The sequence below is a fragment of the Ambystoma mexicanum genome, chromosome 6q, assembly GCF_040938575.1.
Source record: "Ambystoma mexicanum isolate Mex_15411 chromosome 6q, UKY_AmexF1_1, whole genome shotgun sequence".
In the NCBI taxonomy this organism is placed as follows: domain Eukaryota; kingdom Metazoa; phylum Chordata; class Amphibia; order Caudata; family Ambystomatidae; genus Ambystoma; species Ambystoma mexicanum.
In genome coordinates, this window is record NC_090937.1 from 487,413,037 (window position 1) to 487,437,492 (window position 24,456).

General features: G+C 45.7%; 1 protein-coding gene across 5 annotated transcripts in view; it reads left to right on the forward strand.

The window, feature by feature from the left end:
• The window catches only part of CENPE (centromere protein E), a 2,471,681-nt gene that overhangs the window by 1,900,187 nt on the left and 547,038 nt on the right, over positions 1-24,456 (forward strand). For all 5 annotated transcript variants that reach the window (XM_069630970.1, XM_069630968.1, XM_069630972.1 and 2 more), the window contains 3 exons: positions 1,065-1,220; positions 12,781-13,086; positions 13,308-13,463. In XM_069630970.1, coding sequence (XP_069487071.1) covers positions 1,065-1,220; positions 12,781-13,086; positions 13,308-13,463 — 618 coding nt within the window. The remainder of the gene's footprint in view (positions 1-1,064; positions 1,221-12,780; positions 13,087-13,307; positions 13,464-24,456) is intronic.

Below are 24,456 nucleotides of genomic sequence, written 5' to 3' on the forward strand. Positions count from 1 at the left end.
GTAATGCTTATTGTGCAGCCAGGAGAACTTCTCTTGTGTTTTCTAGATGTTATTCTGTGTTCCACTTGGTTGGGGGACCTTCTGTCGTAGGCTTGCAGCACAGTCCTTCACCCAAGTTTCAGGCAGCTAAACATTTATACCCAGCTTTCCGATGAATGAGATATTTCAATTATGATTCATCATATAAGGTGTTGGGGGGGAGGGGGAGCAGATGTCCTCTATTCAGCTGAAAGTCCATTTTCAAAGTCTGCTTACATTTCTGATGGTAGAGGTTTTCAATTTGGTGCCATCAAAAGGACACAGACCTGTGGATGTTTCTCCTCTTCGGAGTATTAGCATTTCTGTTGTCTATTGCAAAACCAGTTTTAAATCAAAGTTGGTACAGCACACGATTGGCTGCCCTGTCAGATTTTTAGAAGATGCCTGAGGAATCTGTGGGAACAAGGTATCCATTTAAATAACAAGTCACTGACCCACAGTAATGTTCTTTCCAATGCGTATGATATTCCAGAGTCCTCAACAACCTCTAGTTTCCAACTTTATTTCAAATTGCAAAATAGCAGTTTATTGTGGCAGTTTCTGTGGTGGGGGGAGAACGGGTTCATCAGAACATTACCAAATTTAATTAACTTGCTCATTAATCATTGTGCTATTCCCTGGTTTAACTCGGCTCACTGCCATTCCTACTTTCTCTTTAATTTACATGTGTCATTCTTTCACTTGAGTGTGCGTGCTTGTGTAACATGGACAATCGAAATTCAGCATCCACAATGCAAATCCTGCCTATTTAGTGGCCTTTGAGTCTCTATGCTCAACAAAGCTTCCAGGGCTAGGTGAAATGGATCTCTGCAAACGACTAAATTAAACCAACATTTTGAAAAAAGCAACATCGAAAAATGAAGTAACAATTAAATTAAGATCTGTAATTTTTGTTAAATGGAAATGAATAGTTACCATTTAATGTGTACTAATAAAATCCTTTTCCTGTGTTTGTTTCATATTACTATTTGTCGCTATTGGTAGATTTTGAACTTGCAATCCATAGCATGTTTATTGTGTTTTAGTCCATAGAAACTCAAGATGAACTTAGGCAGACACTGGAGGATCTGAAATTTCAGAAAGAGTTGGTTTCAGGATTGAGAAGTAAAGTTGCAGAGTTGTCGGTCTGTATTGAGGAACAATCATCTACGATCCAAGCAACTGACTCTTTAGACCAAAAGGTACTGGCAAACATGTAGTAAGTGGGCCTATTGTAAGTATCCGGTAGAGTATCAGCTTGTGATATATTTGCTGTTTTTCTTTTTCGTTTTGGTCCAGCAGCTGTGTTTCATCATAGTGGATTGCCAACCACAACAGTTTTTGGCTTTTAAACTCAAGCTTTGTCTTTTTGAAATGTGTATTCAATAATACCTGTGATTTGACGTTTGTATTTTTGTACTGAATTTTAATGGATTGTGTCCTCCCAAGGATTTGTCATCTTGGATATTCTTTCCTGCCATTAGCAGGTCTCGTAAACCTTTTCTTGCAGCAGTGGGTGCTGTGTGGTTTGACATCTAGGAACCTATTTGCGGACAGCCTCGGGGTCCAGGCGTGACATTGATCTAAAAATCTTGCATGGCGCGCTGTGACCTTAATTACTTTTTTACTCATGCTGAGCACGCTTCTCTGGAACACCTTTTAACGTCTCGGAGACATTTATTTTTCTGGCACCCCTTTGAATTCTTTTTTCGAAATCATGGACTCCATAATTCTCTGGGTTAAAAAAAATGTCATGATTTCAACATCAAAATGTCCCTGGCCAACTCGCACAGAATCTGGGTGCTTTGGTACTAACCATGTCATGGCTGATTGTGGCTCATGCTAGAACAATATGCCTAAAGCCTTAAAAGAGAGAGCATTGAAACTGCCACTCACATGCTTGACTTTAAAGTTGGCAGTATGACACAGTCGAAGCATAGATCTGGCGAAGGCTCCACGATGGGAAAATCTCCACGGAAGGAGAAGAAATGGTCATTAAAACACTGGAAGAGATCCCGCTCAAGGAGTAACTCCCGATATATAAATAATAGCCGAAGAATAGAAGAAGGCAATCGTCCAAAAATTAATCACACGACAGATATGCTTTTCTTCGAAAACTGCTTCAGCAGAAAAGTGTGAATAAATCTGCAAAACATTTTTGCAGGTCTTCGAGAAAGCGGGTCTGCCCTTTTCCTCCTCTTTAGTAAAAAGACTGTCAAACCCACCGTGTCCGAAAAGTCCATAGTGTCTCAGAGCATAGTCTTCCTTGTGTGCCTAAGAGCGGTTAAGGCCTCGGCCCGAATTCAAGAGCTCTTGATGCCACTGACATCCTAGTCAGCTGCCGCCTTCTTTGAAGCTCCCTCTGCACTGACTCTGAGAGGCCCTTTGGCGTTGACTCTTGAGGAACCCTCAACTTTGTGCTTTGTCCTGAAGTCCAGAAGGGAACATATGGGCTCTTTACGATGATGAAGATGCCCAGTTCCCCTTTGGGTTTGAGCTTCTAGGACCACCATGATTCCCTAAAAAGTTTCAAAATGAGTAAGACAACGATGGCTGATCTAGCATCCAAGTTAAAAGATGCCAGTGGACTTCATAACTCCCCAGAGGTAAACCTTCCTCAGACTGAGCCTTATGCTCCTCTGGCAGCATGGCCTTGAAGGCTTTCAATGTCTCGTGTGCACTTGCCAAGTACACTCATACATTCTTGTCTGTCATATCTAAGGCAGCAGAGCATTTCCCAGAAGGGGAAATGAGGGTTGGCTTTCTGAACATTATACAGGATGGCAAAGAGATTTGTCAAGCCCTGCAGTCGGGCATTGACACAGCTTATTGTGTCGGAAGGGCTATGGCTGCGATTTCTGTAACTACAATGTTTGCTTGGGGAAGAAAATCAGGCTTTGCACAAGATGTGCTGTGGAAACTACAAAAAAATGCCAGTTAATGGGTCCCATTTGTTTGTTCCAAAAGCTGATGATATTCTTTAGAAGTCATCCCACTGGAAAAGCAAACCTTTCGCTATTTAACTTTGGCCAAAAGGGAAAGGAATCTACTATCCCTCCTGGTCAAAGAAGGTTTTCCAGATCCTCCGGAGGGAGGGGGGTGAGGGGGGAGTTTTCACAATCCACGCCCGCCTCGGTACCCTCCAGTGGAGCTCCAGCTGAAAAACATCTATCTTTCTGCCATTTCACTCCTTTAGGGGGGTGCCTGTTAGACCATTTAGCAGAATGGTGCAATATTACCACAGTCGAATGTTCACGGCAGGTAATCTCTGGGATACTGCCTCCCTTTTGTAAGGACCCACCAGACTGCTCCTTCCTTTCAGACCCCCTCTGTTCCAGACCCACTTCTACAGAAAGATGTTGTTTCTCTTCTGAAGAAGGGTGCCATAGAGCTGGTTCAGGTAGAGGATAGAAAAGGGGTGAAGCTCCCTTTGTCTGGTCCCAAAAACGGAAGTGGTGGGGGGGGGGTCTGCGACCCATCTTGGAGCTGAGACGCTTGAACAAGTTCCTTAGGAAAGAGAGTTCTAGATGGTAACACTTTCGCAGATCCTTCAAGACCTAGAAATTCAGGATTGGTGTAACTCAACATCTAGGATGCTTACTTTCATGTGCTAAATCATCCAAAGCACAAAGTATCTTGAGTTTGCCATAGGCAATGGCCATTTTCAATTCCGGGTTTTACCTTTTGGGCTCGCCGCCGTCCAAGGGTTTTCACCCACCTGTTGGTGGTAGTAGCACCTGAACTCATAGTTTGGAATTCAGGTTTTTCCTAAACAGGACGATTGATTTAACAGGGCGCGTTCCCCAGGTCAAGCATTGGACCCAACTAGATCACACATGACACCTCCTCCACAGATTGTACTTCTCCCTCAATTTCAATATGTCTCAAGTGAAACCTTCCCAAATGCTCAAATTAATTTGAGCGGTTCTATATTGTCCCTTTGGCAAGCCTCCCACTAACACCCTGCCCCCTCAGCCCCTTCCCACCTCCCCTTCCTGCTTCCGAGGCCAGGGCTCGGCCCATCCAACAGATGATCGCCAGATTTCAAAACACCTAATATCTACTAGCCCTGGACTTCCTACGGTTGCTTAGCCTCATGGCATCCTGCATTTTCCTGGTGCTGAAACCCGGTTGACAAGAAGATTTCTCCAGTGGGCCCTCAGATCTCAGTGGCCACAGTTATCATGACGTACTTGATTTAATTATCGAGCAAAGTCTCATAGTCCTTCTGTGGTGGACTCGCAGGGAGAAGGTGATGGCTTGAGAACTATTTTGGCAACCATGGCCGAAAGTGACTGTGGTAACGGATGCATTGCTGAAAGGTTGGGGTGTTCCACTGAACGAGCGGATGGTGAGTGGACACATAAACTGGTCGCAATCAGGCTGGCGCTGATCGACTTCTTGCCGCCATACAGACAACACATGTATTATGTCAACAAGAGAGGCAGTATAGGGACACTCCCCCTGGGCAGAGAAGCGATGCAGCCCTGGTTTTGAGCATCACCTTGTCAGCGATTCACCTAGCCTGGAAGTAGAACACAGCGCCGGATGCCCTTAGCGGGCAGGCTCACTCTCTCACGAATGGGAGCTGTGCCAGGAAGTCCTCCGAGAGATCTTCCCCCTTTGGGGAAACCCCCAGGTGGACTTGTTCACATCCAGTTTGAACAGGAAATGTGAACCTTTCTGCTCCAGGGAAATTTCCCACAAAGAGAGCATTGGCGGATGCATTCGTAGTGGATTGGGAGTCCCAATGTCTATATGCATTCCCATTGATTCCCGTTATTCCTTAAGTGATCAGGAGGTTGAAGAGGTACAGAGAAGCCATGATCTTGGTGGCCAGAAGAATGTGGTACCCAGACCTTCTGGACATGGTCATCTGTCCTCCATGGCGTCTTCTTCAGAGATTGGAACAATCTCAAGAGAAGCCTTGTCCTTCACCCGAACATAGACACTCAACCTGCACATCTGGCTTCTGAAAGGATTGGGACCTTCCAGAAGACGTAATGGAGGTATTGCTTTCGGCCAGTAGGCCAGCAATAAAGGGTCTGTATCGCTGCCATTGGACGAAAAGTTTGCAGCCGATGCAGAGCCAATAATGTGGACCCTTTTTTGTGACACTTCAAAGGTTTTATCATTCCTTTTACAGCTAGCAAGACATGGTCTCTAGGTTGCCACTGTCAAGAGCTATCTGGCGGCGCTGGCCATTTTTAAGCGCACACCCAAGCAGGTGTCGTTTTTGATGATGTAGATCAGTCTACATAAGGCCTCGGTATATTCAGGCCCGGGATCATGAAAACCCTGATCCTATGCAATTAGTGGGATTACGAGCTCCCATTTCTAAGGCTGAAAGAGAACAAAGGAGGGAACAACGGCTTTGTTTATATTGCGGAAATGCTGGACATTTCTTACGAGATTGCTCTACTAAACCCCCCAAGAAGGTGGTAGGTGCCATGGACAATGACAACGAAGGCAAGGAACAGAAGCCTGAAAACTCGGACGCCGTTGTAACGACCTCACACCTGGTCATTCCGGCATTAATAGCCCATCACCAACACTCATCAAGAGTACATGCTCTAGAAGCCTACATTGATAGTTGTGCGGTGGGAAATTACATCGATCAGGAGTTGGCTGCACGGATAGGCCTATCACTTCAGCAAAAACCACACTCGGAAAACGTCACTGCCGTGGATGGCTCGCAGCTGTCTTCTGGGCCAGTAACTCAACACCCCAATGAGGTAATGCTGACATGTCAGGATGGTCATCGGGAAAGCATTTTGTTTGATCTCACAGGGGCCCCCAGTTCCAAATGGTCCTAGGAATGTGATGGCTTGAAACCCATAACCCAAGGATCGACTGGCGCACAAGAAAGCTGAACTTTCCCCGAGAATGTGCCAAGAGCTGCTACCTTAAGGATGTGGGGGAACTACAACACAAGGAGAAGCCCATCCTGGGAATGTTGGGTTCATTGCCTTCCAAATATCAAGACTTTGCAGACGTGTTCCAAAAGGAACAAGCCAACACCCTGCCACCACACAGAACTTAGGATTGCCAAATCGATCTGGTCCCTGGAGCACAATTTCCCTGCAGCAGAATCTATGCTCTGACTGAGCAAGAAAATCAGCATCTACGAACGTATCTCGATCACCTAGCTAATGGGTTCATCCGCCAATCCAAGTCTCCAGCCTCCTCAGCTTCTTCTTCATACCAAAGAAGGAAGGGGACCTCAGGACCTCTACAGATTATAGGGCATTAAACCAGATTACCGTGAAAAATAGGTATCCTCTGCCACTCATTCCTGAACTACTCGACCAAGTAAAGAATGCTCAAATAGAACTGCTGGACATTTGTGTCCTTGTTTATATCGAAGATATCCTCATCTGTTCGGCATCCAAGGAGGAGCACGTGGGCCATGTAAGCACCGTTTTGGAAAAACTCTAAGAACCGATTATTTGCCAAACTGGAAAAATGTTTTTTCTACGTTACGGAAGTCGAGTTCTTGGGCTTTATGCTTACCCCACGAGGGGTACACATGGACACTCGTAAAGTGGAAGCTATTCTTCAATGGCCATCCCCGACATCAACCAAAGGAGTGCAGAGTGTACTCGGGTTTGCCAATTTCTACCGGCGATTCGTCCCGGGATTTTCTCAAATCGTCCACCCTATCACCTCTTTGCTAAGAAAGAATAACCAGTTTTCTTGGACCCACCAACGCTGAAAAGGCAGTCCAGGAATTGAAATCCGCTTTCACTTCAGCCCCTGTTCTCCGACATCCTCGACCCGACCTACCTTAGTGTTTGAGTCCGACGATCCAGCGTGGTCATGGGGGCGGTGTTATCACAGAGAGACCCAGACACCGGACAGTTACATCCTATAGCATTTTGGTCCCGCAAGTTTACAGCACCAGAAAAGAACTATGCCATAACCGACAAAGAACTGTTGGCGATCAAAGGAGCCCTTAAAAACCAGAGACACTACCTCCTGGGGGCTAGGTATACTGTCACCGTTATCGGGGACCATCGCAATTTGCAGTATTTAAAGACCGCCTAGGCCCAATCTTCTCGTCAGTTTCGCTGGGCTCTCTTCTTCATGGAGTATGATTTCATAATCACGTCCCGACCAGGAGTGCAGAATGGAAAAGCTGACGTTCTGTCACGAATGGGCGATAACAAAGACGCATTTATACCATCAGAACCAGTACCCATTATTCCAGAGGAACGAATTCAGAACCAGATCGCAGTAACCGCCTGTTGGGAAGAATTAAAGATCAACCTCCAATCTCAAATGGATCAAACCGCCCAACAAGAATGGTTGAATAAGGGAGAACTGTACTCCGTCACGGACAACTTACCCTATTTTCAGGGGAGACTATACATTGAGGATAAAGAAACTCAAGACAAGATTATAGCCAACTACCACAAATCATTAGTGGAGGAACACCCCAGGATTACTAAAACACGGGCCAAGATCAGGAAGAATTATTGGTGGCCAACTTGGAGAAAGGATGTGGCCCAATTTATTGCGACATGCAGAGTTTGCGCACAGCAGAAATCCCAAAAGTCCAGCCCCGCAGGATTATTACATCCCCTAAGCATATCACCTGTCCCTTGGCATACATTATCCATGGACTTCATTGTAGACTTGCCTCCCTGTGACGGCTTCAACACAATTTTAGTGGTGGTGGATTTATTCTCTAAAATGGCACACTTTATTCCACTAAAAGGACTTCCTACTGCTGGAACCCTGGCCACCGTATTCCTAGAGCAAGTAGTCAAATTACATGGCTTCCCTTCAGTACTGATCTCTGATCGGGGGACACAATTACTCTCAGCGTTCTAGAGCAGTTGTTGCAAAATAGCGCAAATTGATCTTCGCCTCTCTACCAGTCCCCACCCCCAGACCGATGGTCAAACTGAAAGGACTAATCAGCCGCTGGAGCAATACCTAAAATGCATGCTGCAGCAGACTGAAGGATCCTGGAAGGATGTTCTTTGGTTAACTGAATTTGCTTACAATAACTCTATCAACACTAGCATGGGACAGACCCCATTCTATATCATGAATGGTCGGCACCCTCGGACATCTTCCTTTGACCCACTTGATGAGCTAGAAATGCTGGCAATCACCTCCCTACATAACACTATTACCCAAACCCTCAAGGAAACAACCAAGAGCTTAACTAAAGCCAAAAAACAACAACAGACATTTGCTGACAGGCATAGAAGAGAAGCCCCACATTACGAAATCGGAGATAAAGTATGGTTGGCTGCCAGAAATATAACACTAAAAGGGCCTCGGGTCTTCCGCCCCAGGTATCTTGGGCCCTATCCCATCAAAGCACCCAGGCGCGGTAAACCTAGATCTACCTGACAATATGCAAATTCATCCAGTATTTTCCCTCTTAAAGCCTGTGAAGCCTGAGACTAGGATAAAAAAAACACCTGAACCTGAAATTATCGAAGGAGAACCCAAGTACGAGGTTAAGGACATCTTAGATTCTAAAATGGTATGGTCAAAACTGTACTACTTAATCGACTGGGAAGCTTATGACCTCAAGATCGCACTTGGGAGCCTGTGGAATTTGTCCATGCGCCTCGACTAATCAGGCGGTTTCATCGTAACAATCACACCAAGCCTGGACCAGGGAGAGGATCGCCCGTGAGAGGGACCTTGCAGGGGAGTGCAATCATGGCCACTGGACAAGGGGCCAGTCCTTCCTCATCCCCAGGGTCCAATTGGACCCAGTCTTGGCGCCTCTGGCGCCTGGCTCATGTAAAAGTGTGCCTTGCACACTCTGTGCCAAGGGCATGTGCAGCTGGGCCGGGTGTGGCCGTAGAATAGCATTGGAAGGCATGTGCCAGAGTCCCAGGGAAAGGCTAGGTGGAGTCAGTAGGTGGGGCTAAAGGGAGGGGCCAGAGCCAGCCTGTATAAGGCCAACCCATCCACGTGCCTTCGCTTCGCGTTATTCTGTTTTCAGCAGCGTAACGCTCTCCGCTGTGCTTTCTGTGCATCACTGGATTCCTGCAGCTCCATTCCTGAAGACATCTCTGAGGGCACTCCTTACCTGCTGCCAGCCGCTACATTGCTGTGCGCGCATCTTACCTGCATTCCATCACGGCCGGAGTCTTCATCTTAACTAATACGGGCGCCCAGTTACCCAGAGCTCCTCTTCTCTCCATTTTCTCTGCAGTATCTTCGAGCATCCGGATGCCATTCTTCACTGTCGGCCTGCACCTGCGAGGAAATAAAGAACACAACAGGTTAGAAAGCATGTGAAGTAACAAACGCTTGGCCGCACCATACAAGAGACTAGAGTTTCCTTTATAAAGACCAACTGCCTGTCACTGTTGAAACTCCATCTGTCTCTAGGGACTTCCCGGACCCTCCTCGGCTCCGATTTACTTCTTCGTACCTATGGGGATTGAATGAGACATTGCAAGAATTATTATTAGACATAAGTCATAACTAAAAGACTTACCTTTTCCACATCGCACACTCCCACCCTTCCACAAAAGACGTATTCCACATTGCACCCTCCCAGCCTGCCCCTCTACAGAATTTCTTATGCGATTGCAGCTTACTTTTCCACAAGGCTTTCTGCAGTCATACTGGCAGGGGATTGGTGCCACACGTTCTGGGGAAAAAACTACAACAGAGGCTACGGGCGATGTGCGTCCTAGTTATAACATCTGGTGACGTCGACCCTCGACGGAGACCCTCGAGGACAGCGTATCGACGCAGGACGGCTACGCTGAAAACATGTTCAGAGGCAGCGCAGCTGTGGTGATTACTGTCATAGATGTGGAATACGTCTGAGGAACATCCCATCGAAGGAACGTTACCAGGTAAGAAAGTAACTTGTTCGCCCAGGGCTTGGGCACAGCCTTGCTTCAGGGAGCGCAGTAAGACATTGCCACATGAAAGGTTTTTTTTACCATCACACTTTTGCGATATGGACCATTTGTACTCAAGAGCCTAGGGCTTGGGCACCACCCCTGCAATGCAATGCCGCCATGCATGGGAGAGCAGTGAGGCAATTTGCAGGTAGCTCATCCGGCGACTAACTTGCGATTGCATGGACGCTCCATTGGGAATGGGGACTCCCCACCTCCTTTGTGTTGATACCACATGTTAGTCTTTAAATGGGCAGAATTGTCAACATCTGAGTTTATGTCCTCGTTATCTTCTATGCGCAAACGTGGGTCCCTTGCTCGCTGTGCCGTAGGGAATCCAGCTGCACCTCACTAAAATGGCCCATCAAGGCCGAAACATGTCTGGGGTTGCTTGTGTTTCCATGCAGAGTGGACTTGGCCTAGAAGTTCGGGCTGGGCTGCTACCATTGGTGGCAGTACCTGACTGATTTGCATATGGCTGGACCCCTTTTCCAATGGCGCCACAGTTTTGGGCTAAACACTGTAAATGCGGTATGGTCCATAAAAACAGAGTAAAATACTTTAAAAGTAAACCACTGCCACCAGTTTGTCTTAGGCACACTTGTACAAACACCAAAAAATCCTGAGCGGGTGGCTAGGGCCATAAAACAAAAGGACCCCTATGCACAGTACTGTAAAGTACTTGGCACATAGATAAAACGTTACCAAGAAATAGCAGTATAGTCGAAAACTAAGGGAAACAGTTTCCCAGTACTGACAGCCTGAAGTAAGTGTCTGTTTCCCCATAACAAATGAGCGATTGCCTTGCGAAGTGCAGCTGAAGGCTATGCTCCACTACAAAAAGCCAGATTAGGTAAGCCAAACAGCAAAAAGTTTGGGGAGTTCACAAATGGAGGGAAAATTGCACCTAAGGGAAATCTTTCCTAACAGTCACGTTGACAGTGAGGATGCCATTCTTTGTTAAGGTGGTGTTAGATTTCCAATTCTCTGAAAAGAGGTCTCTTCCTGTGTTTTTTTTTCCCCTCCATCGCCCTTTTCCGAGGTAAAGGAGCGATTACATCTGCTTGACCCGGTGAGGCTCTCAGCTACTTTGCTTTTGAATGCCTGCCGTTCCCTGGTCATATTCTGGCTCAGCTGATAACTATCACTTGAGCTGATGAATAGCTGCAATTTCAAGTAGCTTGCCCAAAAGCTTTTCTTGGTGGCCATAACATTGGCTAGGCAAATTACAGCTGTCAGGTCTTGTACAGTTTTTGCAGGGAACAAGGTGATTCAGGGAAAGGCCTCATGTATTCTTCAAGTGGCATCACCCAGTCAATTCCCCATCTAGCTTTCTTTTTGCAGCCATATTCATTTGATAAGGCGTAGAGATATTACAGACCGGAGCTTAAGAGGGCGCTCTGCCATTACCTGTTTAGATCTGACGAGTAAAGGATGCAGCTTATTATGGGTGTGTGGGCATTTAACCGAATCACCCCATCCTACGCAAACTACATTGGCTTCCTTTGCTGGCCAAGATACTGTTCAAGACTGCATACATCATCTACAAAACAGTCGCAAGTAGCACACCAGCTAACTTGGCAGCTAAGCTCTACATATATGGTGGCACTGGCTCCTCACGCAGCAAATCGACCATCAATCAAAACTCGTCTGCAAAGAGAGGACTCCTAAACAATCCTTCTCTTGTCATGCAACTACCCTCTGGAATTTGATACCCGTTTCGGTTCAGAATGCCCCCACAATTCTTCAATTTTGCAAATCTCTCAATGTGGCTTTTCCAACAACACCTGACTAAGTACTAATCTCAACGGATGCACAGACGGCTACTCACAGTAATACATAACTGTTAAAAGATGCCAGCCCAAACGCGGCCTACCAACAATGTGTACATTGCTCTCGAGCCTTTTAAATAATATAAATGTACAGGATGTGTTAAACTGCTGTTTGTTGTATTTAGTGAATTGTCCATGGGAGTGACTGTGACCTTGCAAACCATCTCCAGATGAATTCTCATGTGCATCAGATTAGGCTTACAGTCCATGCAGAAGACATCTCGGAAGGGGATATTGGTGTGTTAAACAAAGGGCTGTGTAACTACGACTGCTTTTTTTGAGGGGGTACTAATCCAGGAAACCTGAAGGGCAGCAACGTGATCATCTCTGCATTCATTTGCAAAGCTGTATTACCTGGACATTGATGCAAGAACGGACACTCTGGGGGCTTTCTGGTGCAACACTTCCTTTTTTTTTTCTTTTTTTTTCCCATTTTATTTATTTTTGGTGCATCCTAGGCCCCTCCTTCCTCAATTGTAATATACTAGTGGAGAAATCTTTTAATAAGGAATCTACGAGGAGATGATACCAATTAGAAGAACATGTTTCCATTCCTTAGGTTAAAGTTGATTCTGATGGATGCTTTGCTTTCTCAGCAGATTGATCGCCTGCCCATGTCCTTTCAGTTGCCACAAAATGTCCATTAGTCCTATGGCCTGACGTATGCAGGAAACTCTTTGGCTTGGGTGGGTGAGGCCATTGAATCCATTGTGTTTCCGCAAAACACATTCACTCTGCGTTGTGATGTGAATTACTCCTCCAATTGCCACACATGCGTTAATAAACGTTTCTGAGGTTTAGCCTGGTAGCCAGACCTTTCCTCGGGTAAAGAATCTGCAGAGGGAGACCCCTATGCTTCTGTACAAATGGTACCCAAAGGTATATCCCTTCTTCTTTTGCGTTTATTTTTTTTGCTTGCATACAGGTCATAATGTCATTTAGCTACCCCAAGACGTATTTTTTCATTGTCTGCCGTCTGTATATTTTTTGGCAGTTCATTACATGACTGTTTTGTGCGAATTTTGTATTTTTGTGTTCAGGTTTCAATTTTAATGGAAGAGCTGCAGTGCAAGGTGAATGAAAAAGACCAGATAGCCAATGAGAAACGACAACAAGAGCAAAGTTTGATGTCTGAGATGAAACAACTTGAAGAGGAATTGAAAGCCAGCCAGTCTGCTTTGGAAATTGTAGAACGAGAAAATTGTGCATTGACCCTGAAGCTGCAGGATTCCCTGGCGTATCAAACTGATTTAACTCGAGAGAAATCTGAGCTAGAGGAAATAGAGGACACCCTGAGAGTTGAGATAGAGCTACTCAAAAAGGATGTTCAAAAGAACCTACTACGGGTCAGTCATTGCCATAAAGTAATCTACAGTGTTTACCTCTGAACTTGTGCTACTCGCAAATGCTGCTTCATATTAATAATTTCACAGTTGTTGACATTAATTGACAATGGTAAAAATATATTGATTGATTGTTTTTGGTTAATTTTATTTTTTGTGTGATTCAAACAAGCATATAAGTTTACTTTTATGTTCACTTTAATCTATTTGAATCTCATTTTCAGTCAACAGAAGCCGAAGAAGGACTCAAGATAACTAAAGGAGAATTTGAGCAACAGAAACAACTTGTGGATGAGTTACAGAAACAAATTGCAGCATATTCTTTATGTATTCAAGAGAAGTCTGCAGCGATACAAACTGCATCTTTCCTGGAAGAAAAGGTACTATGTAGTGACTCAGCCTTAAGATTCAAAATCTATGATAGAACTTTAGGGAATTAATAGTCTATAGTCTATATCAGACCAGTGACCCAGAGGGCTGTATCGTCACCCAGAATGTATCAGAAAAATATTGAGTCAATCAGGCTCCTTGGCATCAAGGTAATAATTGCTGGTATCGACTTCGATCTTTATAGCTCTAAGGAATCTGAGCCTTGGTGGTTTCTGCTGCTCCCTTTCGCGCCCTTCATCTGATGTCCCCACTCCTTAGCTCCGCTCCACCACTTCCCGTTGCTATCTTTTTCGGCAAGCGCCCTCTACCACTGCATTTCCTCAGCGATCATTGCCGCAGAAATAAAAACATTACATCTGTACGCAGGCCACTGTGCATCCATTTGGGGTGAGTTGCCCCATCAACATGACTGCAGAGTAATGGATGCTTTGTGGTCATGTTGAAAGTGCACCTTCTCCCAATTTAATTATTTTTTCCTAATTCCTTTGGCCTTACACATGCACCCAGATTCTGCCAAGTGCTAACATGCCCACTTGCTTTGCTCAGACTCATAAACTGTGCTTCCAATCTCTTCAGGACCAGTATTGCTTGGGGCTCTGGTAAACATTGCTGATAACACCAAAGCTATGTGTAATTGTACTGATTTCTATTGTTCAGTCATCATAAGTGTAATGTACATTTCTTCCAGCATGGTTTCTTCCCTAGATTAACATGCCACATGACTCATCCTTGTAGTCTGAGGAATAAGAGGCTCTACTCTTGAATATATACAATCGGCAGACAGTGGGAGGGGGAATTGGGCTTGTCAAGCAGCTCTATGAAAGGGTGGAAATCTGGAGAATAAATCACAGTACTGTTTTAAGAATTCTTATCATGGGCAATTTAAACGTACAATTCGAACTGTTGGATATCATGACTGGAATTCTGGAGGATGAGGATAAAGTCTGCGGCATTGCATAATTGAATGCCCTCATTCCCAAGAGGAAATATAGGTATGGAGAGGAGGTGGCTAGTTTGATCATGACATCTATCTTGAGCGCATGTAATGTTAGATTTGCAGTGCCACCCCTGCCAAGATAACCTTTGACGGGGGCTCTTGTACAAGTCTAATTGATTATGTACTTGTGAATGTAGAAGCATGGCCACTAATCAGGGAATTTGCATTAATCCCACATACCGAAAGTGACCATTACCCACTGACACTTGGACAGCACTTTCCTTGGATTTGGGATAGAGACGGTTGAGAACTCCAATGTAACCTTGTCCATAGTTGGGCCTGCCAGACACACTATAAAGTGGGCAAAACTGCACCTGGATAATCTGATTACAATTATGATGGTGGAAATGCCTTTTGGAGGGACAGGGCCTCCTAGTCCTCGTCCTACCACTGCTCTGTGGGTGTTTTCTGTATGGTTTCTGGTTCTGAGGTCCAGCCTGGACCTCTGGCAGTGCAGCTCTTCATTTTTCCTTTAGTGAACAACAGCCATGGGATACCTTTATGGCACCCATGTGTTGGGGTACACCCTTGTACCCCTTATGTGTGTTTCTGGGCACCTGTGTGTTTCCCACAGAGCAGGGTATGGGCTGGTGGCAGCTACATGCTGACTTTGCAGTGGCTCTGAGTGTCCTCCATTTTTGGGACACCCAGGCCCTGCCACACGGCATCGACGCAAGGGGGATGGAGCCCTCTCTCACCAGGACCCGCACCTCAATTTATGTGAAGCGAACCCCAGGAGTGCACCCTCTATCCCCCGGGTGAGATTCGGTAGGCGTGCCTGCCCCTCTGCTATAGTGCTTTTTAGGTGTAAAATGCCTCACTTTATTCATTCTACGAGTGGCATCGCCTCGACTAAACAGCAGCCAGCATTTCAGCAAGGGATCGCCAGAATTGCTGTTTTATTCCTGTTCCTATACTTCCTGCAAGCCTAACGGCTATTTTGGTAATGGCCACCGTGCTAACAGCGACCTAGTGAGAAGCCTTTGTGTTCTCTCTGCAGTGGGGTCCTCAACCGGCATGCGGCCTACATCGCAAGGGCTGCATCTTAAGGGGCTTGTCTGTGCCTGTCCGGGCTGTAGATGCCATGGCCAGTTACTCTGCCCTATTTCTCCGATGACCGTCCAAGCGCTCGACCTGGTCCTGAATGCACCATCTCTAAATTGTGAGTACCTACTTGCCACAGCTGTTTGCTTAGTTGCCAACTAATCTAGCCTCACCGCCACAGTGTTGGCGTTACTCACTTTTTCTGTGGTACACGACCTAAACACTTAGTCTACACGGCGACCCTAACACATCTTACTTTGCCGGTGTTGATACTGCCACCTTAAAAAGCTGCAGTAAAATGTGCTGCACCTAACGTTTGCTGGGATAACGTAACCAGACGCCTTCAGAGCATGGCACCCTCAATTGGGCTGAAAGCAGTGGCTCTTCAAGTAAAGCAGCCACATGCAACGACTGTTTGCCCTCCTGACCACTAGCCTCACGCTGCTAATCCATGCAGCCATTTGTTTTTTGGAACCAAATTCCTGTTCCTAATTCACTGTATTACCACAATTGTGGACCTGCTCTGCCGTCTATATACTTCATCGATTTCCTGCAGCTGTGCCTGTTCAACTTACTGACTGTGTTGCTTAAACTGTTTTTTAGCTGTTTTTAGCCAAAAGGATAACCTACTATAGCACATTGTACCTTTCATGGTACTGCTCATGTATGATCACTTATACTAGGTAAGAAAATAAAGGGCGCCTGGCAAAGTCCTGATATGCCCAGGTGGGTACATATATTGATAACACAAATAATCGGGATACGAGATCCTCACAAAAATCCACGTTTTTTAGACATATTTATTTCCATCTTAAAAACCGTTGTCTTCACTTTTTATACAAACTCTCGCTAAGCACAAGAGCAATAACGGACAGATTTTAATACAAACAAAGGGAAATGCAGTTGTGCACCCTCACTCGGGATGTGAAAGATGAGTACCCCAGTTACAAGCACATGTGAGTATACAACGTAGGTGATATAGGTAACTCCGATCAGTGCTGCCCGTGGTTGTTTTTCAACCCGGGTGTAGTTTTTCAAACAGAAACAGTGTACATAACACGAAATTCGAAACATACAACAAAAGGGTATTTTCACAGTTGTGTGCCATAAGTGATCGACACAGTTGTGTTTCGGCCATAATCGCTGGGTTGAAGCTAGTAGTTGTGGCGGCCTTCATCAGGAGAGACTAGTTGAAGAGTCTGTCCGTAGGTAAGATCTATGGGAGGGAGGAGAACTATGACGATCTCATAACGTGCATAATGAATTAGGGGTTAATAAATAACAGCTCATTGGTGCTAGAAAAATACACCAGTGGTGTATTGGAAAACACAGCTTACTGTCCGACCGGAGCAAGGCGGTAAAACTGTCAAGAGACCTGCATGTAGTCCTAGGTCTGCTGTAGATCGGCCGTGCCGGGGAGACCGGATTTAAACGGCGCTGGGCTTATAATTAGCCATATATCTGGGGAGAGGGAGACATAAAAGTATGTCCCTGTCAGAGCACTATGGTGGCGAGACAAGATGTGTCAAATAGTGCAGCGTTCTTGTAAAAGGGCCTGGCTTACCTGATTCACGATATTTGAGTTCTTGCTGGGTGCACGGTGTCAGTGGAAATGGCTGCCTGCCGTGAATCAGCAGATATAACTGGGGGGTTTAGACACGCCCCCCGTATACTGGGCCAATCCCAGTGCTGGTCTGCGTAGTACTGGTGAGGGTGTCGTGAACCTCCTCTGATAGGCTACTAAATGCTGTCACTCAACTGGAGTCATCCCGTGCAATGGGTGTATTCATGCAGTGTGGGATGGGACAGGTGATGTCCTGAAGTGCATGGGCAAGGAGCTCATGTGAAACATGTAATGGGACAACAGTGATGTCACAAGCGCTGAATACAAGTTTTATCTGTGCATGTCCATGCATATGTTCATCTGCGAGGAAGCAAAACACAATTGTACATGTGTGATATCACCACATGTGTCTGCACGTACATAATTTGTAGATACAATAACATCAAACAGTGCAATATCACAGGTTCTGGCTGGCAACGTGTGTGAGCCATTCGTGTATTGTGTGTGTAACCAAAACTAGGACCCATTATTAACAAGTGGCCTAGGTGTTGGGGTAGGCTAAAGTCCCACGTGGGGGTATGATGCTAAATGACTAGTCCCAGAAGTGTTTCCATTCCACTGTAATGTTGAGTCCATTCTTAACAGTGTCGAGTTTGTGGACCCATTTCTGCTCCAATCTGGTAAGAGCGAGGTTAATGTCTCCTCCTCGTTTCTGCGGTGTTAGTTGCTGGAGGACGGTCCATGTGAACTGTTCATGTGTGTGTCCTTTTTTGGAAAAATGCTCAACCAGAGGTTTGTCTGGGACTGAGTTTTTGAGACAGGATCTGTGTTCATTGATCCTTTGTTTTACGGGCCTTATTGTTTTGCCAATGTATATCAAATCACATGGGCAGCTGATGACATAAATGACATATTTGCTCTCGCAGTTCGTGTGGCTCCTCATTGTCCATTTGAAGTCTTTGTGGCTGAAGGTTTTGCTGGTCTTGGTGTATCTGCAAGCTACGCAGTGGCCACAGCTGTAATGTCCAAAGACCGGTGGTAGGTTCCATAGGGTGGATTCTATTCTGGCTGGTTCAAGAAAGGTGTGCACCAAGGTATCTCTGAGGTTTTTGTTCTTCTTGAAGGCGAACAGCGGTTTTTTGGAGAGGCTCCCTTCGTTCTTGATGAGATGCCAGTGTTTGTTGATGGTGGCCTTAACGAGATTGCTTACAGGGCTAAATGTGGTCACACAAACAGTTCTATCTGTTGGATCTTTAATCTTGGGGGTGAGGCAAATTGTGTGGTCCGTGTTGGCGGCTCTTTTCTTAGCAGATTTTATGGACTTCTTGGGGTATCCTCTCTCCATAAGTCGTGTTTGTAGCTGTGCGGCATGTTGTTCGAATTTATCCCTCTGAGTGCAGTTTCTGCGTATCTGAAGGAATTGTCCATAGGGCAGGTTGTATTTAAGCCCCTGAGGATGGTAACTCGTGAAATGTAGTAGGCTGTTCCTGTCCGTGGGTTTGCGGAAGAGTTCGGTTTTGAGTTGGTTTCCAGAGCGGTAGATGTGTAGGTCCAGGAAATTAATGGCATGGAAATCCCAGTCAATGGTGAAATTGATGTGTGTTTCTTTGGTTGAGCCACTGGTGAAAAGCTGTCAAAGTTTCTTTGTTTCCTTCCCAAATCAAAAGGACATCGTCGATGTACCGCCGCCAGATTTTGATGTGATCTTTGAACGGGTTGTTTTCGTTATATATGTGGTCATTTTCGTATTGGGCCATATATAGATTGGCCACATCTGGTGCGAATGTAGCGCCCATACTCACGCCTTTGACTTGCTGATATATTTGGTGTTCAAGCAGGAAGAAGTTTTCTGACATAGCCAAGCGGAAACACTCAAGGATGAAGTTGGTCGGAGTCGAAGTAACGTCTGTTCTTTTGTTAAGGCATTTGGCGAGTGCTGTTAGTCCTTCGCTTTGTGGAATGGAGGTGTATAAGGCCTCGACATCCATAGTAGCCAGGATGGAGTTGGGCGTTAAATCCGCTGTTTGAAGAATTTTGATAGTTTCCGTGCTATCCTTAATGTAAGATTTCATTTGGCCCACAAATGGTTTTAAGAAGTGGTCTGTGTAAAGGGACAGAGGTTCCAGAAGGGAGTCACAGGCGGACACGATCGGCCGCCCTGGTGGTTTGGTGGCGTGCTTGTGGATCTTGGGGAGGATATAAAATGCCGGTATCCTAGGGTGCGTTTTCTTAAGGAACCTGTGTTTGTCCTCGCATATCCATCCTTGGTCTTCTGTGTGCTTGGTTAAACTGTTAATCTCATCTTGTAGTCTTTTTGTCGGATCTCCAAGGATTTTTTTGTAGGAGTTGGTGTCTGCTAGCAATAGCAGGCATTCGTCGTTATATTCTGTAGTATTCATGATGACAATTCCGCTGCCTTTGTCAGCTGGCTTGATCGTGATAGATCTGTCCATGTTCAGTGTGTTAAGTGCTGCTCGTTCTTCTTTACTCAGATTTTCTTGGTAGAAGTTTTTGCGTATGAGGCTGGTGGTCACGGTTCGCGTTACTATCTTTTCGAAGGTGTCGAATTCACCCGGGATGGTATGGGCAGGCGGCATGAAAATTGATTTTGGTTTTAGACCACTGGTGTTCTCGCGTGGTGTGTCTCGGTCCTGTGAGATGCTGTTTTCCGATTCTCTTTTCTCAGGTAAGTATATTTCGAAGAAGTATTTCAATCTTAAGGTGCGAAAGAATTTCTTGAGTTCTGCTTCAGTCTTGAAAATGTCTGCTTTAGTTGCGGGGACAAACGACAAACCTCTCTGTAGTAGGTATGTTCTGGGTTGCTCAAGATTCTGGATGAAAGATTGAAGATCGGGATGGTAGTCATGGTTGATTGGAGTACCACTGGCGTGTCCGCATGTACTGGCCCGACTGCTGTGGTCGCCTCCTTGGTCTGCCCCGTTGGCCTCCCCATTGAAGAAAAGGGTGTTGGGGGGCTGGTCCTGCGGAATTGTTCCCACTGGGGGGGCTGGGTGGGCCTCCGCTAGATAATCCAGAGCTGCCAGAAAAATTGACTATGCGGTTCCGTCTGTTATAGTTGGTCTTTTGTTGTTGTTGAAGATCGCTACAGTATGTTGCTTTTAGATACGGGTACGTTTTTTCCTCGGCGTATTGTGCAAGATCTTTCCTGAATTTCTGCACTTTTAGATCAACAGTTATCTGTCTAAACTTGGCCACACATGTTTCGAATTTCGTGTTGTGTACACTGTTTCTGTTTGAAAAACCACATCCGGGTTGAAAAACAACCACGTGCAGCACTGATCTGAGTTACCTATATCACCTACGTTGTATACTCACATGTGCTTGTAACTGGGGTACTCATCTTTCACATCCCGATGAGGGTGCACAACTGCATTTCCCTTTGTTTTTATTAAAATGTGTCCGTTATTGCTCTCGTGCTTAGCGAGAGTTTGTATAAAAATTGAAGACAACCGTTTTTAAGATGGAAATAAATATGTCTAAAAACTGTGGATTTTTGTGAGGATCTCGCATCCTGATTATTTGTGTTATCAATATGATCACTTATACTGCAATGACTTTTATGCAGTTGTGCCTGTAAAACCCACTGACTGTGTTGTTTAAACTGCTCCTAACAGTTTTTAGCCAAAAAAACAAACCTAGTACAGCTCATTGTACCGTTCATTTATAATTATGATCACTGTCACACTGTTGTAGCTAGGCTTCACCCCGTAGAATACTACTGTGCCTAGTCTCACACTTATCCCCTTTGTTTACTCGTATTACTGCCTCGGCACCCACACTGTTAAGGGCGCTCCTTACTCCCAAATATAAGAACAGCCTTCAGCAGCCTTAGACACAGCATCTGCCAACCCAGCTCCCACTGCGCCCCAGTATGGAGAGTAACTGCCAAACTCAGATGACATTCCCCCCACCCTATTCCTGCCCTTCTTCTTTATCAATGACTTGCGCCCCACGGCCACACACCCCTCACTACCAATCATTCCATTAACCACTTAGCAAATATTCTAGCCAGGTTGAGGTGTCGCACGGAGCCCTCCCAGCTCGCAAAATGCCCTAGGCCTACCTCTATTAGAAACCAACTACTAGGCATACGCTCCTATCATGTGTCAGCTGCCACCAAACTAAAGCCGGTAGTTCAGCTCCCTCACCCCGCCAACCACAGGCCCCCTGCTTTACCTTAGTCAACAATTATACCAGGATCCCTATGCCTATTGCAAGCAAGAACAAAGCAATGTCTTCTCCCATTCCGCTCCAATGTGCCCTTATAAATGCACGCTCACTCCCAGCCCATGCCACAGAGATACATGACCTGCTCACCAACCTGGATCTAGTTGCTCTCACCATTTCTGAAACATGGCTCCATGAAGCATTAGGACCAGCCATCTCCCTAGCCCTCCCTCCAGGTTATACCCTTTTCCGAGAGGACAGACCAATAGCTAAAGGTGGGGAAGTGGCCCTCATAGTAAAGGAATCCCCCTCAGACAGATAAACTCACCGCCAGGTGGGAATGCAGACGCACTATCGGTAAAACCCTCCCACTCACCTAATTGCACGATTGCTATCCATATCATCTACCGGCCTCCAGGCCCACTACTTGACTTTCAAGGAGATATACTCCATCTACTAGGCAAGAACCTAAAAAACACTACAAAATCCATCCTACTGGGGGACTTCAATCTTGGCTTCAATGATCCAAAAGATAAACAAACCAAGTCCCTGCCCAAAGTGCTCAGACATGGGTTTCCTCCAAAGAATCTTCAACCCTCCCCACTTCAAAGGAGGTATTTTAGGCTGGATAGTGGACCACAACTGCGAAGCAGACATCAGCTCTAACACCCCCTGCCCCTGGACGGAGCACCACCGTATTAATTTTTCCATCCTGACTATTACCAAAACCACCACACCTAACACGCCCACCCCACCAGCATTAGTTGGATGCTCACGGAACCTTACCAGAGACAGGATCCTTCCATTTCTAGAGGTGCCGGCCCTCAAGCCTCCGTTCTCCAACTATGCTCTGGCACTGTTAGAACTCTATAACACCACCATTAAAACAGCGGTAGACGCCATTGCCCACCTAGAGCTAAAGGGATGAAACATGCACATTCTTGGTTCACAACTGATCTCCAAGAGTTGCGCACCCTCAAGCGCATTGCGCTCGCCAAATGGCAAGCTGACCCACATAACTCCACATTAGAGGCATACAAAATGCTTGCCTCCCAATACAAATAAGCCATCACTTTAGCTAAATCTACAGCTATAATGCCAGAATTTCGAATGCCAAATCGGAATCAAAAGAACTGTTTGCCATAGTCAAGGAAATGGCCATCCACTAGCCATCCACATCCACTAGCACTCAAGAACTCGTGAAAGACGAAGCTTGGTGCAACAGTGTCCAAATAGCAATGCTAAAAAAAATAGATCTCCTGCAGGAAAAAATGTACTCTCACTATAATGCCTTACCCAAAGCCAACTTGCCCAATGACTAACCCTGACAACATAGATAAAACGCTCTTCTCCTTCTGAGAAGTAACACACCCCGAAGTACTAGCCATCATTAAACAAATCAAAACCTTCAATTGCGGGGGTGAAATCTGCCTGGCCAATCTTATAAAAGATTGCACAGATACACTAGCCCCATTTCTGACAGCCTTTGTTAATGCCTCATTCGCCTCAGGCATCGTCCTTTCCAGCCTGAAAGAGCCATGGGTTCGCCCCCTGCTGAAAAAAACATCCTTGGACTCTGAATCACCCAACAACTATAGACCCATCACTACTGTTCCATTTCTGTTAAAAATTCTAGATAAAGCTGCTTATTTACAAATCTAACATTTCCTTGAAGTGAATACTATCCTTGGAAAGAGACAATCCGGCTTCCACCCAGGCCACGGAACAGAGTCGGCCTTACTGGATCTGAAGAACCAATTAGGGGAAATAATGGATGATTGCAAGACTGCATTGCTCCTGCTCCTTTATTTGTTTGCAGCGTTCGATCTTGTTGACCACAAGACCTTCTGCAGAGAACTCAGGAATGCAGCCCAAATCTCCCCTGAATCTACATCCTGGATCACCTCCTTCCTTGAAGGGAGAATCATGAGTGTTCTCGGACCAGGCCTGCGCTTCACCAACCACCATCCACTGCAAAGTCCCAGTGTGCTCCTGCACCTCGCACACATTTTACAATATTTTCGATCTACCACTCTTCAATGACCTGGACAAGCGTGGCTTAGCATACACAAATTATTCCGACAACCCACAAGTCCTCCTCCCCCTCACTGGCTCCTACGAACAAGATGCAGCTACACTGTGTGAAACTTATGCCTCCATCCAGGCCTGGATGGCAGCTAATGGACTGTGTCTCAACGGGGACAAAAGAGAAATTCTCCTGGTAGGCCCCAAGGAAATACTCAACAATCTTGACACTCAATACAGTTCCTTCAGCATTACATCACTAGGATGAATCATTGGTGAATTGTTGCATATACCACCAATTTCAATATAATTTACTACATACAAAAGTTATAGTATGTCTCAACTTTGCTAGGCAGCTACCCCTCCCTATGACGTATTCCTTCAGCATTGAGAACACCCCAATCTCTGTTTCACCCGCAGTCAAAAACCTGGGGATTTACTTCGACTCCTCTCTCCATGACACGTCAAGTCACTGCCATTGCATCTTCAGCAGCACTCGCTACCAAAATCATCAATACTGTCAAACCTTACCTATCGTCAAAAAAACTGCTTCACCAAAGCTAGAGCTACCAATGGGGCCAAATTGTATTATTGCAACATCCTTTTTGTTGGCACTTCGGCCAAGAATATCAACAGATTACAAATCACTCAAAACAATGCCCTCAGAGCTGCGCTGAGCATTCCCAAAAGTGAGCACATCTCCCAGACAAGACTGGATGTGCAATGGCTCCCAGTCAGAGAGTGGATCATTTTTAAGACCCTAGCTATTACACACAATTGCCTATCACTCACAGCACCTCCATACCTATCAGAAAAAATTGTCCAAGCCACCTCTTCCAGACCTAAGCAATCCCACCACGCCAATCAGCTCTACATCCCTACCTTCAAAAGAGCCACAGCTGGTGGCTCAATCTTCCTATTTCTAGCGCCAAAAAACTGGAATGCCCTGCCAACATTACTTATGAATGAGACCCCCAACGCAGAATTCCGCAAATCTCTCAAAACCAAACTCTTTAACTAGATCCCCCTGTCAAAATAAGCTCACCTCTGGCTTCAGATGGTTCCCCTGTAACCTAGGAACCTTGTGGATTAAAGCGGCACATCATTTAAATGTTATTGTAACCTGTACTATTTTGTATCTTCTAACTGTACTGAATAATACCCA